The 22,190-nt window shown below is 40.3% G+C and overlaps 3 protein-coding genes across 6 annotated transcripts in view; 1 reads left to right on the top strand and 2 right to left on the bottom strand.

Annotated features, from left to right (window-relative positions):
- The window catches only part of rab3b (RAB3B, member RAS oncogene family), a 346,193-nt gene that overhangs the window by 263,573 nt on the left and 60,430 nt on the right, over window positions 1–22,190 (bottom strand). The window lies entirely within an intron of this gene.
- On the bottom strand, window positions 1,545–19,206 carry tdrd5 (tudor domain containing 5). 3 transcript variants are annotated; one of them, XM_083559100.1, is made up of 18 exons: window positions 19,120–19,206; window positions 18,877–19,034; window positions 18,204–18,449; window positions 15,185–15,664; window positions 14,951–15,087; window positions 13,425–13,508; window positions 13,291–13,347; window positions 12,608–12,764; window positions 10,351–10,493; window positions 9,963–10,156; window positions 8,723–8,932; window positions 8,541–8,607; window positions 8,247–8,444; window positions 5,106–5,255; window positions 4,647–4,727; window positions 4,407–4,550; window positions 2,959–3,097; window positions 1,545–2,167 (listed from the first exon to the last, which is right to left on the bottom strand). In XM_083559100.1, exons 3-18 carry the CDS (start codon window positions 18,430–18,432, stop codon window positions 1,977–1,979), a joined length of 2,661 nt encoding a protein of 886 aa, XP_083415226.1. In that variant the 5' UTR covers window positions 18,433–18,449; window positions 18,877–19,034; window positions 19,120–19,206; the 3' UTR covers window positions 1,545–1,976. The 3 variants fall into 3 exon arrangements, with proteins under 3 accessions (XP_083415226.1, XP_083415228.1, XP_083415227.1); XM_083559102.1 differs by lacking the exon at window positions 19,120–19,206 and having other exon boundaries at window positions 5,106–5,246; window positions 18,877–19,092; XM_083559101.1 differs by lacking the exon at window positions 19,120–19,206 and having other exon boundaries at window positions 18,997–19,061.
- Window positions 21,043–22,190, top strand: part of nphs2 (NPHS2 stomatin family member, podocin) — a 64,105-nt gene continuing 62,957 nt past the window's right edge. For both annotated transcript variants that reach the window (XM_083559329.1, XM_083559328.1), the window contains exons 1-4: window positions 21,043–21,426; window positions 21,521–21,624; window positions 21,690–21,762; window positions 22,032–22,114. In XM_083559329.1, coding sequence (XP_083415455.1) covers window positions 21,117–21,426; window positions 21,521–21,624; window positions 21,690–21,762; window positions 22,032–22,114 — 570 coding nt within the window. In that variant the 5' untranslated portion in view covers window positions 21,043–21,116. The remainder of the gene's footprint in view (window positions 21,427–21,520; window positions 21,625–21,689; window positions 21,763–22,031; window positions 22,115–22,190) is intronic.

Below are 22,190 nucleotides of genomic sequence, written 5' to 3'. Positions count from 1 at the left end.
AATCTGAGTTACAGGCAGTCTTCAAACAACCTCTAAAGACCTAAATCTTCTAGCAATACACTATATGGACAAAAAATATTGAGACACCAGACCACCAGCCATATGAGGTTGGAAAAGTTCTTCACTCGAACTAGGAGACCCAAACCTGTACCGGCATGACAAAGCTCCTGTGCACAAAGCCAGCTCCATGAAGAAATGCTTGATATGGGTTGTATGATGTGGAAGATCTCCTGCTATAGAGCTCCGAACTCAACCCTGTTGAGATGAATGTGAAGCAGTCTGCACTCCAGGACTCCTCACCTCACCTGCATCAGTACCTGACTTTACAAACTGCCTTGTGGCTGAAGGAATTTCCACAAAATCTAGTGGAACATCTTCCAGGAAGAATGGAGTTTATAATAAGAGCAAATGGGGATTCCTGGAATGTGATGTTCCATAAGTGCCTATGGAATGTGATGTCAGGTGTCCACCAATGTGTGTACGTTTCATCTGAGACTGGAGCTCATTAAGCTGGGATAACGTATTGTCCTTCAGCTCCTTCCTAAAAGGCCACGCCTTCTTGTTGTCTTGTTAAATCCAGACCTCGTTACGCTCCTATTAAAAGCATTAACTGGCTAAATGAGGACGAGTTTGTGCAGGAGGCACTGGTTAAAATGGCTACAGGCTAAAATTGCTGACTAGGATCCTCAGCTGGGCCGTTTGTCTGTTTCTAATACAGAGTTATGGATGTGGCTTTATTATTGACATGCTGCTTGGGTAAGTAAATTTTCCCCGTGGTGCTCGGAGGAGCAGGGGTTCCCTCACAGCAAACACTGTGTCAAGGTCAATATAGTAAAGATGAAGACAGCAGGACACGAACAGGAGAGATGTATTTGTGAGACTAGAGCTTATAATAAAAAATAAATAAAAAAAAACAGTTAATTGACACATTTCTAGTCTGCATTGTGAAGATGAGCATTTTGTACATTATGATTATGATCTACTACATTGAATCGGCTGGACATTTTATTATTAATGGAGGCAAAAAAAAAAAAAACTAATATATACGTAGTGTTTTAATAGTTTTTGAGATACACACACACACACATGGAGGTGGAGGCTTAATGGTTTGGGGTTGTTTTGGAGACATATTCTGGAAAGTGAAAGGAATCCTGAACCAACGTGTCTCTCATTCCGTACTTCAACACCATGAAGTTCCGTCTGGACTGCGGCTCGTTGGAAGCGACGAGACGATGACACGAAGCGCACGTCTGAGTTCTGTAAGCGTTATTTACAGAGCAGACGGACGTCTGGAGTGATATCTATCATGGAACCACCTGCCCAGTCACCGCACCTCAATCCTACTGAACTGCATCACAGGAATGAGAGAAATCTACAACAGATTATAGAACTATAGATTTGTTGCTTAAAGAAAATCATTACATTACTGAGTTTGTCGCATAGAAACTAAAGGAACATGTATGTCTTCTTAAAAAAACAGACTCTTTACAGGTACTGCTGTTTTTTTTTTTCTCCCCAAACAAGGAAATAATAACAATTCGAAACAACGTACATGTAACTTTACTTAAAACTGAAAAACAGATAAAATGGGAAGTTAGAAATAAACAAAAAAACACAAATTTTACCTTAGAAAGTACAATAATAATGAATTAATATATGAGAGACGTCATTAGATAAAAAAAAATGCATCAGTCGCAAACAATATTGCATTTTCTCTCTCGATAATGTTTCAATAATACGGTTGATTTTACAATCTGGATGTTCCTTTATGACATTCCCAATAACAACAAAAAAAAAAACGGACAAAAAAAACCAAACAAAAAAAAACAGCATTTAACATAATACAAACATGGATAACTTTCGGAACTGCGTCTGCGTAACTCCGCCTCGCTCTAAAGGAATGGGCGTAGCTGGGGCAGGTCAGCGTGGGCAGGTGGGCGGACAGGCAGCCGCTAGGAGGGGCAATGGGGTGGTTTTTAAACTTGTTTGTGTGTGTACCATTGAAGCAGGTTGGATCCGGCTGCCATGCGGGCCGAGGGGCCCAGTGCAAGAGGGGACACGTGGCGAAGAAACAGAGCTTCCTGATTTGGCTTGTCTCCAGAGCTGAACATAGAAAACATCAGGTTGGTGGACAGAGGCTGGAACAATTCAGCAGACATTTGTGGACCTAATAAGAAAAAAAGAATACACAGAAAACACTATGAACAATGACAGCGGAGACAAAACAGGTTTTAAATTTTGCCCCAAGTCATGCTGGGAAATTCAAGGAGACGAATCTCAATCATGGTGAGTGTCCCTGTGGATGAGCTGTTGCTATAGCAACAATAAATTAAAAAGAGCAATTTTCTGTCAGAAAGCAGCTTTGCAGAAAAAAATTTATTTTGTATATAAATTTCCTTTATTTATTTATTAAATTACGTTTCTCCATAATGAGCGACCCAGATGTGACAGAGGTGATGGATAAAGATGATATAAGGAAGAAACCTTGAGAGGAACCAGACTCAAACGGAAACTTTATTCTCATCTGGGTGACACCAAATATCCATTCGTTTCAGTTTCATGATTGTTGAGGATATCATACTGTACACTGGAGCAGCAGTGAGTGATTTCTCATTGAGGAGATCTCCATCAGGGCATCAGAGGAACCAGTCAGTATAAAGATCTCAACAACATAGTGAAGTATCTATAAAATTAAAAGTTGAAACTACACCCCTACACAGCTTTTGGCACACAGACTTATGAAGGTCGGTGCTCCCTGTGACTGTGCGTGAAGCCTGTGTAGCTGCTGGCGTGCTACAAAACTAGTCTCCAAATATTTTTATACCACCTCGTATAGCTCAATTTCTCACACACACACATCAGTTTCTGAGCAGAAGACATCTAGCTGACCCTTAAAATGTTTACAAACCTCAGCAATGTAATGCAACAGTGTTAGCGTGAAGTGTTTCTGTTCCGTACCTGTGTGTCCGATGCAGCTGGAGATCGGACCTGGAGTCTGATCACGGACCACATGCTGGTTCGCGGCCGGCTTTTGAGTTTTCTCACTCTCCAAAACAGGCTGTGTATCCTTTTCCGGTGTGATAGATGGAACCGCAGTCTGCAACAGCATTCAGAAATGCTTCAGCATGGGGTCTATTACCCGAGTGGCTACATTCAGTGGTCACATAATTGGCTATGAGCTGAGTGCTTCATAAGACCGGGATAGACAAGCCGACTGCCCCTTTTAATTAACAGTTAACCGGGACTGCGTCTTAGGGGACAGAGAGATGAGCGCCGATTTACACTCAGCGAAAACAAATCTGTCGCCGAAAAAAAATAGCCAGTGGTAAACGCTTGGAGGGGGAAAACCCTACGTCTAAAGTCTGAAAAGAAATAATGAGTATGAATACGAATCTCTGCAAAAACATGCCAAAAAAAGGTAACTTCTTTATGTAGAAATAAATCCATTCTATATCAAAAAAAGGAAAAAACTTGTTTTTAATTTGTCACATGTACTTTAAAGCACAGTAAAATTCTTTCTATGGGGTTCTATGTTTTCTATGTTGGGGTTAGAATGGAGGGTCAGACAAGATACTTCAAGGGCATTGCGTAAGGGCCCCAAAAGTGGCAGGTTGGCAATACCGGGGCTTGAACCCCCGATCTTCTGACCAGTAATCCAAAGCCTTAACCACTGAACTGGTATTTGTTTTTTTAAAAATCCCATTCTACAATTATTGCCTATTTCCTGTAATATTAATCTCCACACCTCTGGGAGGAGTTTGGAGGGTGCTTGTGGAGGAGTTTGGAGGGTGCTTGTGGAGGAGTTTGGAGGGTGCTTGTGGAGGAGTTTGGAGGGTGCTTGTGGAGGTTAATTCAGCTGCAAGCGTGTTATAAAGTCAGGTACTGATGTATGTAAGGTGTGGAGGCCTGTGGGTGCAGTCAACGTTCACATTCATGATGTTCTGCAGGGTTGAGATCAGAGCTCTACAGCACAAGATCTTCCACTCCAACTCATGTAAACCATATGTTCATTAAGAGCTTGCACAGGTTTGGGTCTCTTAGTTCAAGTCAAGGTCAAATGTTATGCTCCGCAGCCAGAATTGTGGTAACAGGATTTGGGAAGAACCGCATATGGCTGGAAAATTCAGGCGTCCCGTATAGGCTCTATTTATATTTCCTCATTATGAATTCTGTCCTGTCCCTTTTTACATCATCTTGACTTAAGGGCCACTTTTATGCACCCCAGGCCTCCTCACCTCACCTCCATCAGTACCTGACTTTACAAACACCCTTGTGGCTGAATGAATCTCCACTAAATCTAGTGGAACATCTGCTTATTATAAAAGCAATGAACTGATCTAAAAACAGAATGCCCTCATCTTGAGAAGAAATCAGAACAATGAACTAAATATGAAGATTGTTCTTACTGATGCACTCTCCGCCCGTCCATTCTGAAGAAACTCTGGCTTCTGATCATCTATATTAGCCTTCTTTCTCCATCCCTGCTCCCAGTTACCAAAGCTTGCTGGCTCTTTGTTCAGCAATGGATCCAACGGCTTAGAGTTTTTCCCCTGGATCAATAACGATGCACCATGAGCTCGACAGAGAACGACACAATTGTGTGAGATTTGTGGAGTTTTTTTTTTTTTTTTTTTACCGATGCCGACCTGAGCCACGTCGACGAACTCCAGCGCAGGAAGATCCAAAAGAGTCATTTCTTGGCTATGCGTTGAATTCTCAGTCAAAACCTGGCAGATAAACATGCTCACAGGTAGTGTTAATTATCAGCAAGCGACAAACATGCCGTATTGATCACATCGCAGCGAATTAAACATCAACAAATGCGCTGTTTAGAACAAGTGATACTCATGAAGCGCAGTGGGTGCTTTGAGAGACAGGTGATATATGGGTCCTAAAAACAGATTGGACTGCTGTCCAATAATACGTCCCTCTAATTCCTCACTTTACCGTCTCAGCAGAAAGAACCTGGCTGCATGCCGCTGGTCCTGAGGGCCTGAGTAATTTACAAAGAGCCAGGAACTAACTGGCCCGTCGCCCAGTGTTCCTTTTCCCGAGGACGTCCAATACATTAAGTAATGCTAGCTACTATAAACTAGCAAATGTACCTGACTGTGTATTGTGGAGGCATCTGGCTGAAGGTGTTGTGTAAGACTTGTGACATTAGGAGAAGATGCCACTGCTGCAACTCCGTCATTTACTTCCTCCAGCTGCCCCTCGCCGAGGTAAAGAGCCACGGGGTTGAACTGCTGGAACATCTCAAAGCCATACAGAAATAATGTGGAGCAATTAAAAACATTTTATCATCATCATCCTTACAGATAGGTAAAATAATTAAGTGCTTTGAATCAAATGGTAAAATATGCAAATGAGAAAAGTGCACGAAGATGGCAATATCCTGACTAGAGGTCAACCGATATCTAGGTTGGATTGTACTTGCAGATAACCGATTAACCATCAATAGTAAAATGGATGCTGGATAAAAGCAAACAAACATAATCCATTGAAAATTTGTACTGTATTTTTTATGTCCTTAGTTAATTATAAATACAATGATATAATGAATAAATGATAATTATTAAATATAATATAGCACTGTCCATGCAGCGTACAGTCTCACGTCAAAATAAAAGCATGTGGCATCAGTGATTCCCCTCTAGAGGCCGCTCTCGTATTGTACAATGACAGCGGTCCTTTTCAGCCGCAACCCGGAAAAACTATCGGTATAGACTTTTGCCGATAGCCAGTAGTTTCAGCAATAAACTATTGTTGCCAATTGATCCTCGAAACCGATTAATCAGTTGACCTCTAATCCTGACTGATTTGTTCGTTTGATCGTTGACTACCTGGCAAACAAATGAACATAATTAGCATATTTTTTTCATTAATTATAGACAGAGCTGCAACAACTTATTACGCAAAATCAAAGTTGACAAAGGTTGTTGAAAATCTGACTACTTATATAATACTACAAAAAACACAGTGACACGTATTACCACTAGGGATGCACCGAATATTCGGCCACCAAAAATTTTCCAAATGCCCAAAAGTGCATTTTCGGTTTTCGGCCGAAAGACTTTGATCACCGAAACAACACGGTCGAAACAGTTTTTTGTGATGACTCAAACAGAAACCGCGCCCTGCGCGTGCATGTCTGAAGCAACATGTCTGCGGTGTGGACGTATTTCAGTATATCTGAGAAAGACCCACGGAGAGCGATTTGCAAAACATGTAATGCCGAAATTTCGTCTGCAAAGACTTTCTCCACGTCGGGTTTAATTTATCACCTGAAATCCAAACATCCCGATCGCTATGTTGAATATGAGAGAAACGCGGCACAGAAGAGCAAAACCCCTCCGAGCACGCGCACTCCGTCTGTGGTGGAGGTTTTTGAAAAGGCAGGAAGTTTCCCAGTGATATTGTTGTGTTGTATCTTTAAGCAGTTGCACTTGTTCTGAATGCACTGTGTTTTTAATGAAAGAATATTTAATTGTACAACCTTTCAGCAGGCCAGAGGGCCTGTACATTATTATTTAATGTACACATGAGTGCATTTAAGTTAAACATTTAAGTTAGAATTTTTATTTATTTTATCCTGTGCATTGTTGCAATGTGCTATAAATAAATATTTTCATAATTTGTAATTGATTTATTCTTTGAAACTTTAATATTAATTTATGCAATTGAAATGCCTTGATTTTAGTAAGTTTAGTACACAATCATAGCCATAAATACAATGGTAATAATAATTAGCATAATTTATTTCGGTGTTTCGGTTTTCGGCCTTGCTTTCCTCTTTTTCGGTTTTCGGTTTCGGCCCAGAATTTTCATTTCGGTGCATCCCTAATTACCACCCTTACTTCACTTTTTCATTACAAAAATATTTTAATTGCCAAAGTCGAATGCCAAAGTGTCAAATCCTGAAAGAAAACAAAAAAATTTAAGCAGTAAATGGTGAAACCACATAGCAACGACCTGCTATTTAAGAGTGCTGTATTATTATTATTATTATTATTATTATTATTATTACTACATTTACATCTTTATTTCAATTATTATTAAATACAGGTTTTTTTGTGTTCATATTTGCAGAGGTGGAAAGAGTAATAAAATATACTACATAATGAAATTTGAATTAAAGTACAAAAAATAAACAAAACACTATAGTCCATGACTACGAGTCGTTCACTTTCGCAGCAAAAACAAACAAACCAAATCCCCTGTTAAATGTCAATTATGACAATAAGGGAAACCTCAATTTCAGCTGGTCTGCATCACTGGCGTCTGTCATGTCTGTCTCCCTCTTTCTTTCTTGTGCGTTTTGTGCGTTTATTCTTCTGCCCATCAATCAATTAGTGCAGTAGTTTCCAGGGCGCGATTATTTCCCCTTGATTAGTTTTTTCCCTTTTTTTAATTAATTTTTATTTATTTTTCACTCGGTAACATTTGATTAGAAACTAATGAACTTTACACAGGCTTTAATGAAAGACAGTGTCTGTTACACGGCTTGTATATAAACAGTAGCCTACCAAGAAAGTCATTGTTCACTGTCTTCCTCCTTCCTTTCACAACTATTTCTCTCTGGAGTTTATCTTTTGGCATCGCCGTGAGTTTAAAAATCACCATCAGTGAATCTTTTCTCTCGATGCCGTGCAGCTCAGAACACAGGTGAAGTGTGTTTTCATGCCCGGTTGTTTTCAGCGTGACGAATGATTCACATTTCCTGTAGACGGTCCGAGTGAGCGGCAGGTCAAACGTCAGAGGAACATCATCCATATTTATGATGTGGTGCGGCCCGATTCAGTGGGAGCGCATCTGATTTAATATGAAGAGTTTCATTGGTTCACCTGAACCCGTTCCGCAATTTTATTGGTCTAATGTTATGGGGTTCAGTTTTTTGCCTTGAAGTTTGTGAAACCGGGAAAAACCCAGGAAAAATCCATAAATTAGCCGCTTTGTTGTTTAAGCTGCGAGGTTCAAAGAGTGGGAAAAAAGTAGCGGCTTATAGTCCGGAAAATACGGTGATTTTAGGGTTTGTATAATTCGATTGAAATACTAAAGAAAAATCGATTCCTAAAATAATTATTAGTTGCAGCCATAATTATAAAAATGTACTAAAGAACTGTTGAATGATTGTTGATTTCAAAAAGCAATAATTATAAACACGCCAAATTAAAATAAAATGTTATATATATATATATAGCACTTGGTTAATGGAATATACTGAAGATATGTGATAGATTTCTCACCGGTGTGCTAACAGCAGAGCAGGCTACAGCATGACCCTCTGCCTCAAGTACACTATGGATGTAGAGATCCTCCTCGGTTTGAGTGTCACACAGGAAAGTGAGCAGGAAGTCATGCTGGTAGCTGTGAATGGCAGCCACCAGGGTGCGGTCATAGCACAGCTTCTGGAAGGAGCTGGTGGCTTCTTTAGTCCAGACGCCCTGTTATAAAACCAAAACAGGGTGAAGCATGGAAAGTGATGTAATGACACTGTAAAATGGCATTACAAATGAAATATGGAGACACTGCTATATTACCTCAACTGGCTTCGCTCCAGCAAGTACGCATGGAACAGCTTGTACTGGAAGCTCAGCATAGCATGACCTCGTGTAAAAAAATTCATCCAGGCAAATATAATATCCAGTTTTCATATACAAAATTCACTTTCTATAGTCGTAAAAAATGAAAAGACACTGCGCTATTATTATAAAGAGCTTACTTCAGAAATTGCAGCCTGCTCCTGCTGACAGCAGTGAGATCTCCAAAGTCAACGTAGTACACTTCCACCTCACTGGTGTTGAGCAGCCGGTGGATCACCACCCGGTAGAACCAAGTGTCTCCTGGAGCCACGCAGCACGCCTGCCCGGGTCGTACGTACGCATCTGGGAGCCGGTATCGCTCAGCCACCTCTTGGCAGGAATAACAACTCCTACAAACAAACACATCCTCTCTCAGATAGAAAACAGCTTTCTGTTAAAAAAAAAAAATCACATCTCAAAAAATAGTCAGTCACGATAAGATCAAGGTCAGTTATGGGGAAACACTTAAATATGATTTAACAGTTTAATAACAGCCTTTTATGTCAATTCCACCTACGCATCACGATACGATACGTTGCGATTGCTGGTGTAACGTGCACAAATATCACGGTTCGGGACGTACCTCAGTTTTTTAACGACTCGGCTCGGTGTGATTCCGGTACGGTTCGGGGGAGAAACGCAAAACATAAAATTGCTGGTGTTTTTTATTTACTTAGTTTATTATTGTTATTATTGTTATTATCAACATTTGTGAACATCAACCGTTTAAATTTTTTTTAAAAACAATTGTAAATAAAATGGCTGCTTGGTTCGAAAAATATATCTAAAATAATTTTGCTATAAATATTTTCATAAAATAAAAATCAATTAAAATGAAATATATAAAAATTGAATAGAATAAATCAATGAATCCAGTTCACTTTTTGATAGTATAGATTAAATTAAGTTTATTAAATTAAAAAATAGTTTTTTTTTTTTTTTTATACCACTGGCATTGCCACGTTCCTGAAGGACGGGAGACTGTAGACGATCACCTCAACCCCACTGAACACCGCTGGGATGAATGTGAACACTGACTGCACTACCAGGCCTCCTCACCTCACCTACATCAGTACCTGATTTACTAACACCCTTGTATGTGAATGAATCTCCACAAATCTCCACAAACCCACTCCAAAATCTAGTGGAACATCTTCCCAGAAGAGTGGAGGGAATTATAAGAGCGAACTGGGACTAAATGTGGAATGTGATGCTCGAAAAGCACATACCAGACTTATGACCAGGTGTCCGCAAACTTTTGGCGAAATAGTGTAACCAGCAGTCTGGATGTGAACTCAAAAACGAAACAACCGTACCGATATTCAATACTTTCCTAAACAGCTGAATGTTGAATTCATTTGTATAAAAATGAGCAAAAACCTCATTTCAAACATCATGTGCTCCAGGGTGCGGGAGTCTTGGTCTTCCAAACGGACATAAAAGAGACTGGGGGACTCGATCTTCTCCACCATGACAGGCACCAGCTCTCGTTCTCTCCAGCGATTGGGAGGTTTTAGCTTCTGGCACTGCAGCGCATCCAGAGGAACTGTGACTGTGAAAATGTCTACCGTTTTCTGAATCATAAAACAGAAAAACATTCCTAACAAACTCTGCATCCCATAGTCTAGTGATTATAATCACTACTCTTATTTACAGTAACGGCCTTTAAAAAAATCGCTACAACTTGCAAATGAGACCTTTACCAAATGCCTAAATGCTTTATCGTTTGTATATGTAGCAATCAACATGACCTAAACAAAACATGCACCTGATGGATGGTCTTGGTGGTGATTTCCATCTCAGGGTCGGACTCTAAAGAATCCATGGACGCTCCTCCATCATCTCGACACGCCCAGTCCCCGTCATTGCAGCTTAAGTATTGTCCCTCGGTGGAAGGGTTTTGAGAGAAAGCTGCAAAAAATTTTGTAGTGAAGATCTTCCTTATTCATGTTCCTTCATTTATAATTCAAATTCCACTTCTGCTATTCAAGAACTGAATGTTGAGCTGCATCTGAGCAAGTTTGTGCTGATTGGTTGACTGGATAATCGCATGCACGCGCGAGGAAAGTGTTCCTATTAAAGTGGCCAGTGAGTGTATATACAGAATAACTGAATCTTATGGTGTGAAACGATGTTGATATATGTCAAACATGTTCAAGTTTATTTCTATTGTGCGTTTCACAATGGACATTGTCTCAAAGCAGCTTTACAGAACTTAAGAACAAAGTGAATGATGTGTATTTATCCCTGATGATGAGGCCTGGGGCGACTGTGGCAAGGAAAAATTCCCTTAAATGTTATGAGGAAGAACCGTTGAGAGGAACCAGACTCAAAAGGGGAACCTCATCCTCATTTGGGTGACATCAAGAGTTTGATTATAGTCTTTAAACAATACAGAACACTGGAGAGTGAGAACTAACATGAGCACTGAAGTATAAGATTATAATTAATGTCCTTTCTACAGTCTTATACAATCAGTTGACGTTGTGGAACCAGGAGCTACTGAACAACTCATAAAATATCTCAAGATTTAAGATCATCATAGATCCAACACCAGCTTCTCCATGCCAGAGCATTTAAAAATTTGAACAGAACCAATGCATAAACTCTACATGAAGTGGGATACAAATGGCGCTGGTACGTCTTTAGATGGTTCGGGATGTTTTGCGGGGTCGGCATCTACTTCTTTAAAGGTCCATAATCTTCATGTATTTTTTAATATGTGGTTCTTGACCACACAATTATGCAGAATGTCTTTCTTCTTTCGGCTGCTCCCATTAGGGGTCGCCACAGCGGATCATCCGTCTCCATTCCCCCCTGTCCTCTACATCTGCCTCTTTCACACCAACTACCTGCATGTCTTCCCTCACCACATCCATAAACCTCCTCCTTGATCTTCCTCTTTTCCTCCTTCCTGGTGTCTCCATCCTCAGCATTCTCCTACCAATATAACTCATGTCCCTCCTCTGCACATGTCCAAACCATCTCAATCTCGCCTCCCTCTCCTTGTCTCCAAAATGTCCTACATGCGCTGTCCCTCTAATAAACTCATTTCTAATCCTGTCCATCGTCGTCACTCCCAACGAAAACCTCAACATCTTCAGCTCTGCTACCTCCAGCTCCACCTCCTGTCTTTTACTCAATACCACTGTCTCTAATCCATACAACATCTCAGGTCTCACCACAGTCCTATAAACTTTCCCTTTCACTCTCACAGATACTCTTCTATCACAAATCACTCCTGCTATCACTCTTCTCCACCCACTCCACCCTGCCTGCACTCTTTTCTTCACTTCTCTAACACACTCTCCATTACTTTGCACTGTTGACCCCAGGTACCTGAACTCCTCCACCTTCTCCACCTCTTCTCCCTTTAACCGCATCACTCCACTGCCCTCCCTCTCATTCACACACATGTACTCTGTCTTACTCCTACTGACTTTCATTCCCCTTCTCTCCAGCACGTACCTCCACCTCTCCAGGCTCTTCTCAACCTGCTCTCTACTCTCACCACAAATAACAATATTATCCGCAGAATGATTTTATACAGTAGCATTAAATGTTCCTATTACTTTAACTAGGAGACCTAAACATTTGTTCCAGCATGAAAATGCTAATTTGCATAAACTCCATAAAGATATGCTTTACATGGGTTGAAGTGGAAGATCTTGGGTGGCCTGCTGTAGATCTCAAACCCTATTGAAGACCTTTGGAATGAATGTAAAAGCTGACTGCACCCCCAGGCCTCCTCACCTCACCTACATCAGTACCTGACTTTACTAACACACTTGTGGCTGAATGAATTTTTACAAATCTCCACAAGCACACTCCAAAATCTAGTGGAACATTCTCCTAGAAGAGTGAAGGTTATTAAAGGAGTAAATGGGGACTAGATGTGGAATGGGATGTTCAAAAAGCCACAAACGTTTTGCCTATAAAGTGCCTGAGATTCTGCTCGAGGGTCTATTTTGTTGGTGTAGAATGTGGCTAACCCACTCAGGTGGCGTATACAGTAAATGCAGCACCTGGTTGATCATTGAGTTTGAGTTCCATGATGAGTAAGTGCTTTGCTCCTTCTTCAGTGCTTGGCTGCACAGAGAACGTGTCACTGAGGGCTCCAACCATCTCGGTCACACTCAGGAAGCCACACTGGGCAAGGGGCAAGTCCTCACTGTACATTTTCTAGAAGAAACAGATAAAACCGTGGTATGTGACAAACAGGAACTATATTTATTGTGTTTGTTAACAGAAACAAGAGACGAACTGACAAGCGGATCGCATGGCGCGGTGTTCAGTGAAACCAACAAGTGATATGGAGACATCTAAATAGGGATGAGGGATACTATAAATAAATAAAAAAAGGCCAAAAATTGGCCAGCCCTATATCAAATAAAATACCTTTAGATTTTTTGTTCAATTAAAATAGGTATAAAGTGCTAAAAAAAAATTAAGCCCACCTCCAATCCAGTCCTACTCTAGATCGCTCACATACATGACATTATTTTTGATAATCATACAGTAAATTTGCTTTTATGCTAACTTATCCAGCAGGACTCACAATTAGCCTATATTTAAACTCTTCTGTTTGAAGGTCTTAACCACTGAGCTAGAACTTCCCACAGTACACTGAATATCTTCTACAAGGTCTTTAATAAACTAGTCTATTAAACCAAAAAAAAAAAAAAGCCTATACCAAAGTATGAATTACCTTGTATTCACCAGGAAGACTGTGAATGGCCATGCCTTGACCGTGCCCAGCGACGACCTGAAGAAGATACGAGTGAACATGATATGCGGTACAGTAACTACTACACGGGTTAAGAAGCTTTTCCTCAGACCGACCTTTCGAAGCTTCTCTTTCAGCTCCTGACTAACCGTCCCAGCGTCTCCGCTTTCAACAAGCCTCTTCCTGAACTCCTCCTCAAGCTGGCGCACACACACACACACACACACACACACACACACACAAAAAAAGTCAAAATAATTAAAATGAGTATTCAATGTGACTGATTTTATGTAAAAGCATCACTGAGTTCATTGCTATTTATAAATTCAGTCTAAAGGACAAAAATCAGCAGAAAAAAAAAAAGGAACCTTACTGGCAGAGAACAAAGACAAATAGAAGGTAATGATAAAGTGGTGGATTGTCATTGATGTTCAAAGGTTTGGAATTGTAGCAGAAAGTCCAATAAAGCATAAATGGCCCTGCTTTTGTAATGAAAGGAAGGGAGATCATTTGTCCAGATTAAACCAACTACAACTACCTTCCAAAAGTTTAAATGCATACCTGGCTTTATGTGCCATGAACTGAATACTATATCAAATAGACATTCAGTGCACCTAGATGAGGATGGGTTCCATTAAGTGGTTTTTTTGGAATGTATGTGTTTGTTCCTTGTATTGAGTCAATGGCGACTGTGGAAAGGGAAAAACTCCCTCAGATGGCATGAGGAAGAAACCTTGAAATGAACCAGACTTAAAAGAGAACCCATACTCGGACTTTCGATGGGTGGCACCGAATGTCCTTTCATTATACAGTAATTCCATTGGTGTGTCCAGTGGTAGGGGCCCTCTCAAGATTTCTTCCTCATACCGTCTCAAGTAGTTTTTCTTTTGCGTGTCGCTCATTAGGAATAAATTAATGAGGAACAAACTTATACAATCTCATACAACGTTACAATCTATTTTTCTCTGACACTTCGGTGCAATGTCTATTGTTAAAAGTGTGCTACCTGATTAAATAAACCTGAATTGAACATACACAGATCAGGCATAAAGTATGACATTATAAAAAGTGGTGAAGTGAAGAACACTGATGATCTCTTCATCATGGCACCTGTTAGTGGGTGGATTTATTTATTAGGCAGCAAGTGAACATTTTGTTCTCAAAGTTGACGTCAGAAGCAGGAAAAAAAATGGAAGGATTTGAGTTTGACCAATTGTGACGACTAGACGGCTAGACGGCTGAGTCAGAGCATCTCCAAAACTCCAGATCTTGAAGAGCTCCTGTAGCTCAAACAGCTGAAGAGTTGATGCTTGACTGGTCAGAACTGCTTAGCAGCGAAAGGTGGTCACAAAGGTATGCCTGATCATTGTGTAACAGCCTTCAGCTTTATTGGTTAAGATGCAATAGAGAAGAAACAACTAGTGAGGAAATGTGTAGGGATGTTCTGATGTATTATAAATGTCAGGGACAGGGTGAAATAATGCGAATCATTTGATGTACTGTATCTGTAGAAAATTATATTAATAAATAAATAAAATGTATTTATATACAATATATATTATAAATAACAAAAGCACAGCAAAAAAGAAATCTTGGATTCACACTGTGAATTTAAGAAATTGAATCAAAAATCGAATAAAACCTTCGCAACAGACTGCTCATAAGACTTTTTAAGATGGACGGGTTCAATCTCCTGAACTCTAATGGCTGCAGTGTTGTTGGCTTTCTGCTGGGCTTTAGGCTGATTGTTGCTGAGCACTGCCATTTGTCCAGGTACTTCTGCAGAAAGAACATTTTGTAATCACTCATTAGTGCATAAAAGCATTTATTTCATTGAACCACGTACGTCTAAAATAGAATACAAACATCTCCTGACCAGATGTGATTTTTTTCATTACTGGATGACTGGATGTTGCTGTAGCCTGTTTAGGAAGTGCAGGAGATCGATTGTGCATCTGTCTGACTGGTGTGTGTTCGGTCTTCAGTATCAGCTGCGAGCCCATGCGAGTCTGCTTCACCGCGATCATGTCCGAAGCAGCGGCGAGCATCTCAGCGATGGAGTAGAAGCCGTAGTGTGTGACACAGAGAGGCCTGCCGAAGGAGATTGAATAGCACCTTTCCAGCTGGGAAAGCCCTATGGGGCCATGTATGAGTAACTGCCGGAGCTGTGAGCGCAGCTGAGCAGAGAGAGCTGGAGGAGCGTGGGCTCGACGAGGGAGAACGAACGAGCCCTGGTGATGGAGGGAAGGTGATGGAAGCAAACCGGAACCGCCACTTTTAAACTTGTGCTTGGGTTTGCAGGTCTTTTGCTTGGAAATGAGATCTTCAATGCCTTTCGTGGTCTCATTCCCAATTGCTAAAGACAAAGACAAAAGCAAAAACCACGTCTTTTTTCCGCGATCTCGCACAATCCCAGACTATTTAACAATGTCATCAATTTAGACAGAGAACAAACAGCAAAAATACTATTATAAAGGGAATATATTATATTATTATTTAAAATGTCATATTTAAAGAGCAGGATGTCATTTCATCTTCTGACTGCAAGATGAATTGAAATGAAAACACCATCACACCTTTCCAAACGAGCTGAAACTACACATACTTCTGAGTTGCATCTTGAGCAACATTGGGAAAGTGAAATAATACTGTTCCAGAAACGTTTATACAAAACACAAACACCCTGCATAAACCCTCAGACCATCGTATATATATATATATATATATATATATAGGGAGTCTTTTACTTTACTACATTCGAAAGTCAAATATTTGACTTTTTTTTTTACCGAACTACAATTTGCAAATCAGTTGTTACTTTTTTACTTATGAGGATAAAAAACTGGTCAGTCACTAATCAGGGTCGAGCCTGTGCTCTGTTTTAAACTCGTGTTGATTGGCGGTTGGTGCATTTACATATCACAACATACAGTTCAGCATCAGTTCAATAGCAAGCAGAACATTTCGAGAGCAATAAATGATGGAAGGAACTCCCGACTCGAACTCACCACAACACACGTGACCTCATTTAAATCTTATTTTTTTTTTCTTTTTATGTAGTTAAAAAGAAGGTTTTGTGTTCATGATCATTTTAATAGAAATCAATCAGTGTTTTAATATATCATTCTATTAATAGATCAGTGTGCTGAGAGTCACATTCGAGTCTTTACACATAAACTGAGGTGATTAAGTAAAGAATCTTGTGATAAAAATGACAACAGGAACATTATAGTTATAATAAATCATAGTACCTCGGATACTTAAGTACATTTAAAAGCAAAAACTTTTGTTCTTAAGTGAAATACCAAGTGGATCTCTACTTTAACTCAAATACATTAACTCAATTTGTGTTCTTTATCTGCCACTGCTATAAACACTACTGTTAGTTTTAGGGTGTGTGTGAATTGTTGATAGGATCTTTACGACGTTAGTACAAGGTATATGGATGTTCTTGTCTGGTTAACAAGTTTAATTACCAAATAAGGAGGTTTTAGATCAGGTTTTGTCCAGAATATGTATACACAGTGAGGAAAATAAGTATTTGAACACCCTGCTATTTTGCAAGTTCTCCCACTTGGAAATCATGGAGGGGTCTGAAATTGTCATGGTAGGTGCATGTCCACTGTGAGAGACATAATCTAAAAAAAAAAATCCAGAAATCACAATGTATGATTTTTAAACTATTATTTGTATGATACAGCTGCAAATAAGTATTTGAACACCTGTCTATCAGCTAGAATTCTGACCCTCAAAGACCTGTTAGTCTGCCTTTAAAATGTCCACCTCCACTACGTTTATTATCCTAAATTAGATGCACCTGTTTGAGGTCGTTAGTTGCACCTGTTAGCTGTTAGAACTTTTGGGTCATAATTCCACTAAACGTGTTTGGAGGAAGAAGAATGATGAGTACCATCCCAAGAACACCATCCCTACTGTGAAGCATGGGGGTGGTAGCATCATGCTTTGGGGGTGTTTTTCTGCACATGGGACAGGGTGACTGCACTGTATTAAGGAGAGGATGACCGGGGCCATGTATTGCGAGATTTTGGGGAACAACCTCCTTCCCTCAGTTAGAGCATTGAAGATGAGTCGAGGCTGGGTCTTCCAACATGACAATGACCCGAAGCACACAGCCAGGATAACCAAGGAGTGGCTCTGTAAGAAGCATATCAAGGTTCTGGCGTGGCCTAGCCAGTCTCCAGACCTAAACCCAATAGAGAATCTTTGGAGGGAGCTCAAACTCCGTGTTTCTCAGCGACAGGCCAGAAACCTGACTGATCTAGAGAAGATCTGTGTGGAGGAGTGGGCCAAAATCCCTCCTGCAGTGTGTGCAAACCTGGTGAAAAACTACAGGAAACGTTTGACCTCTGTAATTGCAAACAAAGGCTACTGTACCAAATATTAACATTGACTTTCTCAGGTGTTCAAATACTTATTTGCAGCTGTATCATACAAATAAATAGTTAGAAAATCAAACATTGTGATTTCTGGATTTTTTTTTTTAGATTATGTCTCTCACAGTGGACATGCACCTACGATGACAATTTCAGACCCCTCCATGATTTCTTAGTGGGAGAACTTGCAAAATAGCAGGGTGTTCAAATACTTATTTTCCCTCACTGTATAATTGTCAGAAAAGACACCACGGGCATCGCATTGGAGACTTCTCCTAAACCTCTCCGATTAATTGTAGTTCAGGCATGATTCAATCTAACAACTACTAAAGGCATCTCTAAATTACGCATCATTGGTCCAGTGGACGACGGTCCTGATGCAGATTCAAAAGTACTCCTGGAGAAGCAATCAAAGGATGAAAACAAAGTAGTTTTTTTTTTTTTATTTAAATGAACATCACGAATGAACCGGTCTACCACACCTAAACAAACGGACCTTACCTTTTAACACAATGGTGCCGTCGAGAGCGTAGTCCAAGCACACAGTATCAGGCATTTCTCTGAGCATGTCCAACATCGAGCGAAAACCAAGGAGCTTAAGGGGTATGGGGTGGCCCAGCATGTTCTGGTAGTCCTTCCTGAGCTGCTCTGAAGAAAGGCCATGCTTGGAGGAGATAAGGAGAGCACGAACATCTCTCTTCACATTGCTCAGGAGATGCTCAGGGTCCATCCTGGATCATCTGGATACTAGACAGAAAGGGTGTCTGATAGTTGGGGCTTAATGGGAATTCTTTCTTAAAGGACGATTATAAATGTTTAATTATTTGTACATTCATTACATTTTATTTTGACATTGTTATACTCTTAAAAATTTACCATTTAAACACAAATGTCAGCCTGACCCCTGGTATAACCAGCACCTCCCTAAGGCATGTGGAACTAGCCGGGTGAATTTAAGGGTCGAATTAACTTGCTAGCTTACACACATGTGCTAAAAAGAAACTTTATCTATCTATATATATAAAAATAATAAGTAAAATTGCCTGGCTAGAAAAGCAAAGTCAAATTTCTTACATATATATAAGAACACAACCGGAAGCTAGCAAACGCTCAAATGTTCATCATCTGAACGATTAGTTTGGGGGGAAAAATAACTTTTTTTAAACTAAATTACCTCTTAAACTTGCTTCCTAAAGTCCCCGGAATCTCGGTTTCCACTTCTCGGGCACTAACACCAAATTTTCTCCAAAGATAAACAGCAGCGATGCTTCGAAAGCACACCAAACCCACCTACCGACATCCCTGCTCGAGCAGCCGGCTTGAGTCACACCACTGCCGGGGGAAATCACCCACACGACACTGTGGAACATCTTCCAGAATATTTAACTTTTACACACACTTCATAATATTTAATTACATTGGGTGGGTGGACGGCTTTGTAATTAATTTTGTAATTAAAAACTCAGGGAGGATGTTTTCTCAGACTGGAATAACAGAGAAGTGCTCCATCAGCAGATTCTCCTCATTTGGTGGAATTGGCACAATCTCCTCCATCACACACTTCACCTCATGTCCATGTAAAGATAAGAGTGTTAGAGTGCATTTTTGCCATATTTTATTATGATTTATATATAATTTACATTCGGTTTTGCGTACATTTGGCTATATGGGGCCTCGCTTAAGGGCCCATCAGTTGCATCATGGTGGTGGTGCTGGGATGCGAACTCTACATTTTAATACAAAATCTAACACCTTTTCCACTGAACTCCCACTTCCTCCAAACTTTTACACTTCCTTTAAAGAAGTTCCTTTAAAGAAGTACATCCAGAACCATCTAGAGACGTACCAGTACCAATTGGATCCCACTTCATGTGTGGAGTTTGGCCATTGGACCTCCTTGAGTGATTAAAGGCTCTGGCATGGAGAAGCTGGTGTTGGATCTGTGATTATCACAAATGTTGAGCTATTTTATGAGTTGCTCAGTAGCTCCTAGTTTTATAACCACAATGACTGTATAAGACTGTAGAAAGAACATTACTTATAATCTCACACCCCAGTGCTCATGTTCTCACTCTCCAGTGTTCTGTATTGTTTAAAGACTATAATCACACTCTTGATGTCACCCAGATGAGGATGAGGTTCCCCTTTTGAGTCCGGTTCCTTTCAAGGTTTCTTCCTCATAACATCTAAGGGAGTTTTTCCTTGACACAGTCGCCACAGCTGCTCATCAGGGATAAATACACACCATTCACCTTGACTGTTGATTTCTGTAAAGCTGCTTTAAGACAATGTCTGTTGTGAAAAGCGCTATAGAAATAAACTTGACTCTGACTTACATTAGTTTAATAGCATATCCAGATCAACTAACAATTATCTTATTTATAGAGCAGTTGAAGGTTACAGGCCTCGCTCAAAGGCCCAACATTGGCAGCATGGTGGTGCTGGGATGTGATGTGAACTCAAAACCCAACACTTTATCCACTGAGCTACCACTTCTTACAAAGGTAGAGGCAACACTTAAGGCAAATCCAGGCTTACTTACAATTATCACATTTTAACACTGAGTAATTGAGGGTCGTGCTCAAGGGCCCAAAAGCAGCATCATGGGGGTGCTGGGATTTGACTTCTCAATATTTCAAGTTTATCACGTTACCCGCTCAGCTTCCACTTCCTACAAAAAGGTAGAATTTACAATTACATTTGTTTCATGGCATATTCAGCTCGACTTACGATGATCTCATTTCTACACTGAGATGTTGAGGGTTACAGGCTTTGCTCAAGGACCCACCTGTGGCATCCTGGTGGTGCTGAGATTTGAACTCACAACATTTTGAGCCAAAGTTTAACAACTTACCCCTTGAGCTACCACTCCTACTTAAACAAGCAATAAAATGCATCCACTACAACTCTTGACCAGGATAAAGTGTTATGGCAAATCAGAACTCCAGCATACGCCTTATTCTAGTCAGAATTGTAGTAGATGCCGAGCTCATTCCTGAGAAGTACCGAGTGCCAGGCACAAATACAACGTGAAGAGAATGCCAGTCATTTATTCAATTTAGAGTAAACGCAATGTCTTTGTGCAATTTAGAGTAAAGGCAATGCCTCTACCATCATAGTTATAAAATATACTTTTTTTGAGACAAATAGGTTTATTTTTAATATTTTGTGTGAAAGAATGAAGGTGTGAACAGCAGGTTTATTCATCTAGAATGTTAATGCTCCGTTGCTGCTTGTTTTATGGGCAGTTTGATTGGACCGTCGTCTCCCTCCTCCTCCTCCATCTGTCCGAAGTCCTCCTCCTGCCCTCTTCGTCAGCCACAAAGCACAATGTAAAACGTTTGCAGGCTCTTCACTAATCACAACAGCTCAAAAGAAAACTTTCACTCCTGGTTTCACCAAGCGAAGGGGCTGATGCTCCTGATGAAAGAAACTGAGATGGAGAGAAGGACAGAAAAGATTCCTCCACCACCTCCTCCAAAAGCCGTACAGGCCAAGAGAGAGCCCAGAGACAGAAAACACAAAGTGGACAAGGTGGTGAAACTCCACGAGCCACACAAAAGAAAAGAGAGGAATAAGAGGGAAAAAGCAGACGAAGAGCACGATAATGAGGACGTCAAGGAAGTGTCGTCCACCGTGATCAACGTAGACAGTGTGAGACAGAGCACAATCAGAGACAGCAAGGAGTTGCTGTGCCTTTTGGAGAGCGACTGGAACGAAGAGGGTGAGTTACACATACGTTGTGCACATACACAGAAGATACTTTCACACACAATCAGAGAACAGCAATCAAACATCAACTTTAATTCATAACACAGCCTTGAAGACACGGAGCCTTGGGGTTTTCGAGCTCCTTCTTACCATCGCAGCTCTCGCCACAGTGATATTCTTCCTTCCCGTGTCCATTTGGTTCTGTGTAAAGGTAAGTACTTAATGTTTCTAATATTTAAAATCAATAAATTGTATTAATGTGAGTATTTTTAACAGATTGTACGAGAGCATGAGCGTGCCGTGGTCTTTAGACTTGGACACCTGCTACAAAGAAAACCCAGGGGACCAGGTACACCTGAGCCTGAATGCTATCTCTTTTTTTTTTTTTACCTTTCAGGTATTTGGGAAAGTGTAGCATAGCGTAGCTTTAATTCTTTTTTTAACGTTATAATCGGACCTGAAGGACCAGTGTTGTTCTGTATGCGTTTAAATTTTTTTTACTTCGGAAACTGGCTTTTTATTTCTTTATTTATTTGATGAGAGAAATTTTATTATTATTATTTTAAATATAATAATAATTATTGATTGATTGATTGATTGATTCATATCTTGCCACAGGGCTGCTCTTTTACCTCCCACTTTTGGATGTTTGTCATAAAGTGGACATCAGATTAAAGATGCTGAATGTTCCATCTCACTCGGTAACTTTTCTGAACTTATCATTGCTCTACAGTCTTCCTGTATGAATTTTTATCTTAATGTAATGCTCTGGCATGG

This window comes from Silurus aristotelis (assembly GCF_946808225.1).
Source record: "Silurus aristotelis genome assembly, chromosome: 13".
NCBI classification, from domain to species: Eukaryota; Metazoa; Chordata; class Actinopteri; order Siluriformes; family Siluridae; genus Silurus; species Silurus aristotelis.
This window is presented reverse-complemented; position numbering and strand designations above follow the sequence as displayed.

Coding starts and splice junctions, on each gene's coding strand:
- tdrd5 (XM_083559100.1), bottom strand. CDS start 18,432: ATGGACCCTGAGCATCTCCTGAGCAATGTGAAGAGAGATGTTCGTGCT. Junction 5,256..8,246: donor GCTCTGCTGTTAGCACACCG/GTGAGAAATCTA, acceptor TATGGCTTTGAG/ATGTTCCAGCAGTTCAACCC. Junction 3,098..4,406: donor GACGGGCGGAGAGTGCATCA/GTAAGAACAATC, acceptor ATGCTGTTGCAG/ACTGCGGTTCCATCTATCAC.